General features: G+C 44.3%; 1 protein-coding gene across 1 annotated transcript in view; it reads left to right on the forward strand.

The window, feature by feature from the left end:
* The first annotated feature begins 3,336 nt into the window (after positions 1 to 3,336).
* The window catches only part of LOC309884499 (aldo-keto reductase family 1 member B1-like), a 36,310-nt gene continuing 29,797 nt past the window's right edge, over positions 3,337 to 9,849 (forward strand). Inside the window, exons 1-10 of the mRNA XM_082773529.1 lie at positions 3,337 to 3,411; positions 3,812 to 3,979; positions 4,463 to 4,579; positions 5,927 to 6,004; positions 6,621 to 6,743; positions 7,214 to 7,320; positions 7,484 to 7,565; positions 7,739 to 7,822; positions 8,293 to 8,375; positions 8,807 to 9,138. Coding sequence (XP_082629655.1) covers positions 3,346 to 3,411; positions 3,812 to 3,979; positions 4,463 to 4,579; positions 5,927 to 6,004; positions 6,621 to 6,743; positions 7,214 to 7,320; positions 7,484 to 7,565; positions 7,739 to 7,822; positions 8,293 to 8,375; positions 8,807 to 8,849 — 951 coding nt within the window. The 5' untranslated portion in view covers positions 3,337 to 3,345 and the 3' untranslated portion in view covers positions 8,850 to 9,138. Of the gene's footprint in view, positions 3,412 to 3,811; positions 3,980 to 4,462; positions 4,580 to 5,926; positions 6,005 to 6,620; positions 6,744 to 7,213; positions 7,321 to 7,483; positions 7,566 to 7,738; positions 7,823 to 8,292; positions 8,376 to 8,806 lie in introns of the transcript that reaches the window.

Raw genomic sequence — 9,849 nt, forward strand, 5'->3', positions numbered from 1 at the left:
TTGCTTATACCCTCACTACAAAGCCCAGTCTTCGGTGGAAAGAACTGAGGAGGTTTGATCTTTGCTGGTGCTTTGGCACCTGTTCTTTTCACAGGGATTGACTTGGAGAAAATCAGGCAAAGAATCTGCCAGTCTCACATTAAGCCACCTCTCCAGTCTATTATCAGGAGCCTTCTCTTTATGAGTTTGAGAAAAGACACGCAAGACACTGGCATGCTTGCCTTCCGCAGCAACCAGTCCTGGCCTGTGCAAGGAAGTTGCAGTTTAATTAAACCAGCTCAAAAACTGATGCTATTAAATTAACGCTAACTCTGTGGGAGGATAGATGTTATTTTACTGAAGAGTGCTTTCTCCTGTTTCAACTGAAGTGGTAGGAACAGATTTAAGTTAAGGCAATATACAACGTACTTCAACTGATATGTGTCCAAAAAAGGCATTTGCATCAGCATAATGAAACAGCACAAGATTTTCATGTAGACAAGACTCAGAAGAAAATGTAACCATATTATACTTTGGGAATACTGTGAACATGCCTTGTTTTGCCTTTCTCTGCTGTCAACACCTCCTCCGGTGCCTCCAGGGGTCTGCTCCCTGCTGCCTGACAGTTTTATTAACTCTCTCTTCCTGCCTCACGTGCCCTCAGGTACCCACTTGTTGGCAAGTTACACCTCGTTTTTTAGCACCGAGCTACCCCATTTGATGCAGCTCTAAAAATTTTACCTTCCTCCAGTTCTGCTAAGTTAAAAGGCTTCTCTTCAGGATAGTTACAAGCTCATATTCCAGGGTCTCCCCTGCTCCCTCTGTTTACAGCAGTATTCTTTAGTACAGCCTCAGAGCCAGACTTGTTGGGGCTTTCTTGGAAGCTGAAACATATCACTTGAAGCTCCGTGTGCTGTGGCAGTGTCAAAATGTGGCTGCTGGTTCTTGGAAGTTCATCTCTCTCCACAGGGTCACACAACAGCACCAAGGAAAAATACAAAAAAGGCCATAAACCACTGTAAGCGGCTCTACTTTCTCAGCCTGGCACAATATCCCAGCCCCTGATCAATCAGCTTGAGCCCTCCCGTTTACACTACAGAGTGGGAAAAGTGCCTGGGAAAAGGTCAGTTCTTACTTTGCTTGATGTCCTTGGTTCTTTCCCCCAGATGCCAGCATGCACAGGCCAGCACTGTGATGGAAATCCTGTGCAATTTTGTCTTTCTCACTGCTGGAGCCATCACCACGACTGCATTGTGAGCTGCAGAGGGAACAGGGATGTCTGGTGCTAAAGCGCTGGAGAACATGCACAGTGCTGAAATCCTGACATCCATCCATTCTGAGGACATCAGCGCCGATATATAAAGCAGGTGAGACAGAGTTTGGCATTTGACTGGCTGAAGAAAGGCACAGCTGATACTGTTGGCGGACCTTTTAACAAAAGTTGTGCTCCCATCCCATTGAATCAATGGCAAATCTCCCAGCAGAAGTAGGCTCTGGCCAAAAAAGTGTACCTGACACCCCAAGTCTGTAACGTGTGTGTTCCTTTCTACCAGCTGTAGACAATTCACAATCCCCATCGATCACTGCAGTCAAAACAAGCTAGAGCTGCTGAACACATCCGAGTGCTATCAGTCATAAAAAAAAACTAACTATTCCAGATGTTGGACAGTCTGCTTCCCCTGGGATATACAACATTCCCCTGGGATACTGTAAGCTAAGTGCCTGGTTAAGAGGAGGTGGAAAACAGACTTGATTTCCCCACACACATAACAATTCCTAGAAGCGCTGTTTGGGAATGTCTTTCAGACAGAGCAGTGAGTTCAAGCAGAAGAAGCAGTCTCACTCATTTCAGTGCAAAATACAGCAGAGTAAATAATTTTTTTTTTTTCAGTGTTTTATAATTTAAGGATCAAACAACCCAAAAAGTCAGTATGTTAGTGACAATTGCTAGTTTCCTCTTCAAAACTCAGACTGGATATCTTGAAACCCTACCAGAAAATTTTGATGCCTTACATTCCTTTCGAATGTAAGCCACCTTCAATTCTTTTTTCTTTTTATTCTCTTTAGCAAAAGGACCTGGGAAGAGAGATTTCCACCGTCTCGTTGTTACAAAATCTTCAGAACACAATATGCAATTCCGTCTGCTAAAGTATTACTGAAGAAATTCAAAAGCAGCGATTGTCACACACAAGTTTAACTCTGCCCCCATGTGTGCAAACATTAAAATACACTCTATTGTCTGGCTCCTGTGCTATTTTTGTGCAGAAGGATGCATTAGCCTGTGACACTGATTATATGTGACTTCTACAACGATCCTGTAGCTATAGGTCACCTTTTCTCTTCTACGCTCGTCTCTGCATTGTGAAACTCTCCTCTATGAATGCATGGGCCATTAAAGATAAGCCTTACTGATGTGCCCGTAGCCTGTACAAATAAAATGGCAAGAATTAAAAGTCAAAAGAAAAGACAGGCCACTCTGGAATTTACCAGAAGGATGGGCCTGTTAAGAACCTAGAAAAAAAGGACCTACTTTTCTTCCCCAACTTCGCCACACATGCCCTTCAGCACGTCACATTTCCCCCATGCCTCACGTCCCAGTCTGTAAAGCATAGATAACACCACCTCCGGGTGTCTGGGTGGAAAGGAACTGCTTCTTCCCCTGTAAAACCACGCCGAGGTTTCTCCCCAGCACACGGGGTCACCAGGCTCTGACGGGGCCCCAGCCCCGGGCACCAACACCGCTGCGGGCTCTGGATGGCGGGCCCAGCCCTGCCTCAGCCTGTGGTGCCCAGCTGAGGCGGCCTCATGCCCTGCCTCGGGACTCGTGTTTGCTGACTGATCTGGGGGCACCCCCTGGTTTAGCATAATGCCGAGTCATGGGGCACAGTGCCACGGACTCAAACACACTCTCGGTGAGGCAACCAACGGGGCGAGCTTCAAAAGGGTGTTGCAAGAGCCTTGCGTATCAAAAGCAAGATAGACGCGGGCAACAGTGGCATGGGGACAAGGTGCGGCAGGGGCAAGCCCTGCACAAATACAAATCCCAGCAGGGCACAGCTGCCCTCAGCCCTCGTCTTTTGATAAGGAACTGTACTGGGAGGAAAGGTCTGCAGAGCATGATGCAGCACGTCCTGCGGAATTGATAACCACCATGATTGTTATTTGATATCAGCTTGCACATTAACCAGGGTGAGTTGAGTTTACAGTGAAGAAACCACAGCCTTGTTGCTGGATACGGGAGAACCTGGAGCGCAGGTGCGGTTCCAGCGTCTTGCCCCACCCTGGACCAGGACCCGTCGCTATTAAAGGCCCTGGGCAGGAGGCAGGAGGCAGCTGCAGCAGCACCTCCGGGCAGCACACGCAGCCATGGCGACCCACGTGCAGCTCAACACCGCGGCCAAGATGCCCCTCCTGGGGCTGGGCACCTGGAAGGTAACAGCTTCAGAGAAAAGCAGCTGCATTACAGAGCTCCCTGCACAAAACTCGGTTCCTTCTGGCCCAGCTGTGGAGCAGTGTCCTGGCGTCAGGGCATCTGCTCTGCCTGGCTGAGGGGCTGAGCCTGTGGGGCTGTGGAGAAATGGCTGGGGGTTGGCTTCATGCCCAGGAGCTGATGTTTCTACAAGGAATACTGTGCGGTATTCCATCTCCGGAAGGAATACTGTTCTTGACCAAAATAAAAAAAAAAAAAAAGAAAAGAAAAAAAGGAAAGAAATGTGGGAGAGTTGCTTTGGGTAAGGTACGGCAAGGCAGTTCTCCTGTTTTTATTTTTCTAGGAAATGGATATTTAATGTGTATTGTTTTGAGATTCTTAAGATTTCTTTATTATTTTCAGTCTGTACCAGGCGAGGTAAAAGCTGCAGTGATGGCTGCTATTGATGCTGGGTACCGCCACTTCGACTGTGCCTATGTTTATGAAAATGAGAGCGAAATCGGGGAAGCGATCCAGCAGAAAATAAAGGAAGGTGCTGTGAAACGAGAAGACTTATTTGTCGTCAGTAAGGTATGGATCAAAGCAGGAAGGAAAAAATGCTTTGCCTGTACTATTTTCAGAGTAGGAAGCTTAAGTGCTAGAACAAACTTTACATTGTAGGATGAAGCACCTCTCTGGATTGTGAAGTTACTTTGGTTAAGGCCCATTTCAATCACTGTTTTGTGACTTGTCTTATATTTTCATGACTTTGCCGTTTGATTTTTTTACAAGAAATGTATAAATGGTTGAATCTGACAGAAAATTTCTTTTGAGCAAGTCCATCTTGTTCTACACAAATGTGATCTCACAATAAGAGGTTTTACTGCAGTAAAACCTGTCCTGCAGTGTCAGAGGCCAGCCCTGTTCACAGAGCAAGCCCCCTTTGAAAGGCAATAGGATGTCCTAATTCCCCATGGCCTCCCAAAGACAACAGAGTGTTCCTGTCCTGTGCAGGACAGCACACGACAGCTTTAACCCAGCAACTTATGGTGTGCCTTGGCTTTTTGTCTCCAGCTGTGGTGCACATTCTTTGAAAAACCTCTGGTGAAGGGAGCCTGCCAGAAGACTCTTGCTGACCTGAAACTGGATTACCTGGACCTCTACCTCATGCACTGGCCTCTCGGCTTAAAGGTACTGCAACAGCAACTCCACTGACTTTTTCTTTCTTACATTGAATTTCCCACGTGGGGGAGCGCTTCAAAACTGCCAGTCATGCTCACAGCACTACTGCTGTTTCAGTCCAGAAAGATCACGTGTCTGTGGTGTGCACCAGCACTGCTCTGGTGCCGTTCATTCAGCCCTACTCTGGCCACTTGAGGCAGGCTCTTGAACCCTGACGCTGAGACTGCTGCTTGCTTGGCATCCTCTGCCCTCTTGATATTGGGAGAGGTGGACCTGGCACTCAGGGCAGACGTTCAAGCTGCAAGCATAAGTTACACTGCTTTCCCTTTTACAAATCCAAAGTATTTTAATCTCAAAATTACCCTTTGCAGGAAGGAGGCTACACTTTGCTGCCTGACAGAAATTCTTTCTTCTGCAGGTTATAGAACCACAGAGCAAGAGTATTTCTATTTTCCATATCTGTCCTTAATTACCGAGTCCTTAATACTGCATGTGCTTCAAAGGATAAGTCACTTTGTGTATATACCTAGTATTACCCTCTCCTTTCTGCTACAGCCAAATGAAAACCTCTATTCAGTCTAATGCTTTTGAGCTCTTCAGCTCAAATTCATATGCTCAATATTGTTTAAATTTTCTTTACGCAGACAAAGCAGCCAAGTGAAACTGCATTCCCACATAATATTGTTGCGTCAGTAGAAAATTCCAATCATTCAAAGCAGTCTGTCCATAGTATCTACTTAAAAGGCTTTTCTAATTTTCCTAACAGAGCAGCTTAATCAGTGAGTCTCCCAATGGAAAGTCTGTTTGCGCGCACAGTCCCTTTTTAGCAAATCTACTTAGAACTTTAAGGTTCACAGGATCAAAACCAGTCCTCCATACGCATTTCTAAAAATGAAAAAAACAAGCTATTATTCCTAAACATTTCCAATAAATAATGGAGCAATATATGAACTGAACAATGTACGGCTCCAGAGTACTGTTCTGAGTAAATTGCTTCCCTGCATACATTTTATTTATCATCACTTTAATGGAACCAGCAGAAATACCTGCCTTTATTGGATCAGATGATGGCAAAAATGCCATGACCCTGCATAAACTAAAAATATATGACTTAAATATATTGTCATATATTAAAATATAATTATAATTAATATATTTAATATATTAAGTCATATATCAAAAATATATGACTTAAATATAATACGTAATTAACTTATGATGAGAATTAATGTGTGGAGGTTTTTTGTTTGTTTTTCATGCACTATTAGTTTAACTCCTTATATTCCTATTTGATTTCCTTACAAAGCTGGCTTCCCAACAGAGATTGTTACAAGCATTTTTGTTCCTCACTGACAGGCAGGAAAGGAGCTGTTTCCCAAAGATGACAATGGCGTGTGTATACCCAGCAAATCTGATGTTCTAGAGACATGGGAGGTAAGTTCAGCCACAGCAGGAGTCAAGCTTTCTCTGTCCTTGAGAGTCTCTTCCACGTTTTCATTTCATTCAGCAGTCACAGAGCTGTCATCTCGTGTGTAAATTTTGTTGGAAGAAAATCAAGTAATACAAGGTAGCTTTTCAAAACTTGCATGCTTAGTCAGTACTACTATTCTTTGAGCACCTTACTGAACCGCCTAATCCACAGTGAGCTAAACAATCACTTTGAGGAGAGCTGCAGACCAGTCTGAAGTTAGAAAATCTTCTTTGCTTGACCATTGCCTTCACCACAGTCCTTGTGCAATTCTTGAACCGCTCAAAAGCATTTTGCAAGAATAAAGACATATTAGGTTGTGATCTTGCCTACAGCCTGGGGCACAACTCTCCAGTTCTTGCATGACAGCAGATTATTGAATATCACTGTTCTTCTCATGCAGCTTGGTGTGAATTTGATCAACCTTGAGCTTGGATAAGATGGCACCTACTCTTCCCTCAGTGAACATAACAAGTCTAAATAGTTATTTTGTTCTTCTCCATAAAGGGAAAAAATCCCCATCAAATCGTCTTCAGGGATGTCTTGTATACCAGATAATGACTTTGCTCCTCTTTCTGTTAGGCCATGGAAGAGCTGGTGGATGCTGGTCTGGTAAAAGCCATTGGGGTCTCCAACTTTAACCATGAGCAGATTGAACGAATCTTGAATAAACCAGGACTGAAATACAAGCCTGCAAACCTCCAGGTAAGCTGCTAACTGACCTCAAGTGAACACTTTTCATTGACTATGAAGATCTGATCAGTTGAATGACGATATGGAAAAAGGGAGAAAAAAGTGGAGACGGCATGTACTCTAAATCCTGCTCTATAGATATTTCCGGGTACAAAAAGGACTTGAATACTTCACTTCTTGTCTCTCACCTTGCTGAACCACTGTTTATAAATGCTGGACTATTTTCTTGTGAAACATTATTTCTGGAAGAATAAAGAACCTAGAGCTATGTTTTGTGAAACCCCTGCAGCCAAACTGCAAAGAAACTTCATATAAAAATAGGTGTCTTCAATACTAAGAATGCATATTACCACCCACGCCATTGACAACGGAGATGAGCCAGGGAAAAAGGCAGCCTCTAGCTGCATTACAAAATAATCCTTGGTGCGCAGCAATACTACAATGGTTCTGCTGCTGTCAATCTCAGTACTCTTGTGTTTCAGATCGAATGCCATCCATACCTGACCCAGGAGAAGCTGATCAATTATTGCCAATCCAAAGGGATCGCTGTGACTGCATACAGTCCCCTTGGCTCTCCTGACAGGCCATGGTAAGACTCACTCCCATTTTGCAAGGGCGCTGGCAGGGATTACGCTTGAAGCATTGAGACTCCAAGTGCTCCATTAATCATTCATCAAGATACAGATTCCTGTTGCTGGGTTGGCTCTTTCTATGGAGGTTTCTTGCCACTGGTCTTTCTTTGCTCTGTCTAGGGCTAAACCAGAGGATCCTTCCCTTCTGGATGACCCCAAGATTAAAGAGATTGCAGCCAAGCACAACAAAACGCCAGCACAGGTAGGTGGGTGCTTTGCTCATCAAGTAGTGCTACCTAGGCCACAGAGACAGGAGTGATTTGAAATGCAGCTCTGCAGAAGTAGCCATAGCTCAGGCAAGCAGCTGTTGAACAGGCTCAGCTTCTGTGCCAACAGGAGCTGCCTTCTCCCTGACTCGATGGTCTCTTCTTGCAGGTTCTCCTTCGCTTCCAGGTCCAGAGAAATGTGGCTGTGATTCCGAAGTCCGTCACCCCCAAGCGCATTGTGGAGAACTTCAAGGTGGGTGATTACAAGTGGCCTGGGTGCTGCCCTGCAGGGATGGCATCCCTTCCCCCTGCAGAGCAAGCAGGGATCTTCCCAAGCTGACCTCCTCAAACACGAGCACTGTGTTTTTTTTTCTGTCTGCATGTTTACCTACATGTATACTCTGCTGAGGGCTAATCTATTGCTACAGTTGAAGAGGTGAACAAGGCTTATGTGACGATTCCTATTCTGTGGCTTTGTGGCTTAAGGATTAACCAGAACTTGCTTGGAGGCCAAGAGCAGTGAAATGGCAGAAAAGTCTCATATAGAAAAAACAATCTTCATAAAATCATTCTTGTGTATATAAAAAAGTTGTTCCTCTATCTTTTAAATCATTCATCCATGACTGAAAACCTCCACAGTGGATCTGCTGTCTAATCTTGTCTGTCTCCTTCACACTGTTAGATTTGTTCAAAGAGGTGATTTTCAGCTTTTTCTCTTGTTAGGTATTTGACTTTGAATTGACTAAAGAAGAGATGGCAACTGTTCTCAGTTTTAACAGGAACTGGAGGGTCTGTGGGATGACGCTGTAAGTGACACTGATTGTTTACTTCCAAGTCTTACATTTTGAACAACCTTTACAAGAATGTTTATGTCACAGCTACCGGCAAGCATGAAATTAAGTTAATTAAATATATATATATATATATATATAATTAATTAATTCAAATCATAGCTGATTTGTCCCAAAAAGTAACTTTTCAAGAGAATGTTTAATATTTTCAAAATACTCATTTTGAATTCAGTTTTCAGGAGACTCTCTGTAACTTGAACTACAAAATATGGTTCTGGCTGAGCATTTTGCCTTTTCCTGTATTAGAGAAATGAGGACACATATCTCCACATATTCTTCCTGCAATTACACAGTTCAGATTTTCCCTTGGTCCATGCACCAAACACACCTCTTTCCAGCATTTACTTCATCCGTGAAAAGAAACTTCCCTTTTTGATTTCTTTCAGGGCCAAAACTCACAAGGAGTACCCTTTCAATGCAGAATACTGAAGATGTTTGTAACATGGCCTTCACTAGACCTCTGGTGTCTCCTCCAACTCTGAGCTATGTGTCCAGCTTTCTTACGCCATCTGTCTTGCTTCCGCCACTGAAGGCAAAGAATACTTATTCCATCGATTTTATTTTTGGAAGAAGGAAAGAGTAGTGTTCTACAGAAAAAAAATGTGGGATGTAATAATTTCTGCTTATCAGAAGAGATAATTATTACTGAAATGACTGGGCAGAACTGCTAAGGAGGAGATGAGGAGCTTGAACCACCATTCACTGAGTGCCTTCAGCCTTGCACCAGCACAGACCAGAGGCTGAGAAACCACAAGAAAAAGCACACATCCAGCATTTCATCAGAAGTGTCCCATGTTTTAAATAAAAATAAAATGTGAAAACATTACTGGCTGACAGACTTGTTAAGGAAAAAAAAATCTTTTTGACATTAAATAAACCATGTATGAATGTTTATGCTCTATTCTCACGCGCTGACCCAGGGATGCATAGACAGGTCTAACCGCAGCTAGCAGGCAGCCAGCCCTCACAGGAGCCTTGCCAGACCTTCTCCTACTGCCCTCTTTGGCCTCTCCAGCCCCAGAGGATGGATGAGGAGCCACAGGTCCCAGCAAGCCAGGGACAGTGGAGCCTGGCACCTCGTTTCACCACGCTCTCCTGCTCCAGAGTCTTCCTGGCAAGGGGAGATGGGCTGCTTGCAGGTAGGTCTCAAGGGTTCAATCGCACAGCCTCCTCACCTTCCACTTAGAAGCTGTCAAAGCAGTCGAGGTTTCTTGCCTGCATTTTACCCCCTTTAATTTCTGACTTCAGAGGGGTGCTGAAGGGGCAGTGTTTGCTTTCAGTTGTTCTTCCTTTCCACTGCTTCCCGCTGGACAGGTGCCCCAAAACAGCCATAAAGTTCTGTGTAGGGTTTAGTGGGAAGATCATAACACCTTCTGTTAGAGAAAAGAGGCACTCGAAGACCTCTCCCACATTTCCACTTTCAATTCAG

The sequence above is a fragment of the Aythya marila genome, assembly GCF_965140915.1.
Source record: "Aythya marila genome assembly, chromosome: 1".
Classification (NCBI taxonomy): domain Eukaryota; kingdom Metazoa; phylum Chordata; class Aves; order Anseriformes; family Anatidae; genus Aythya; species Aythya marila.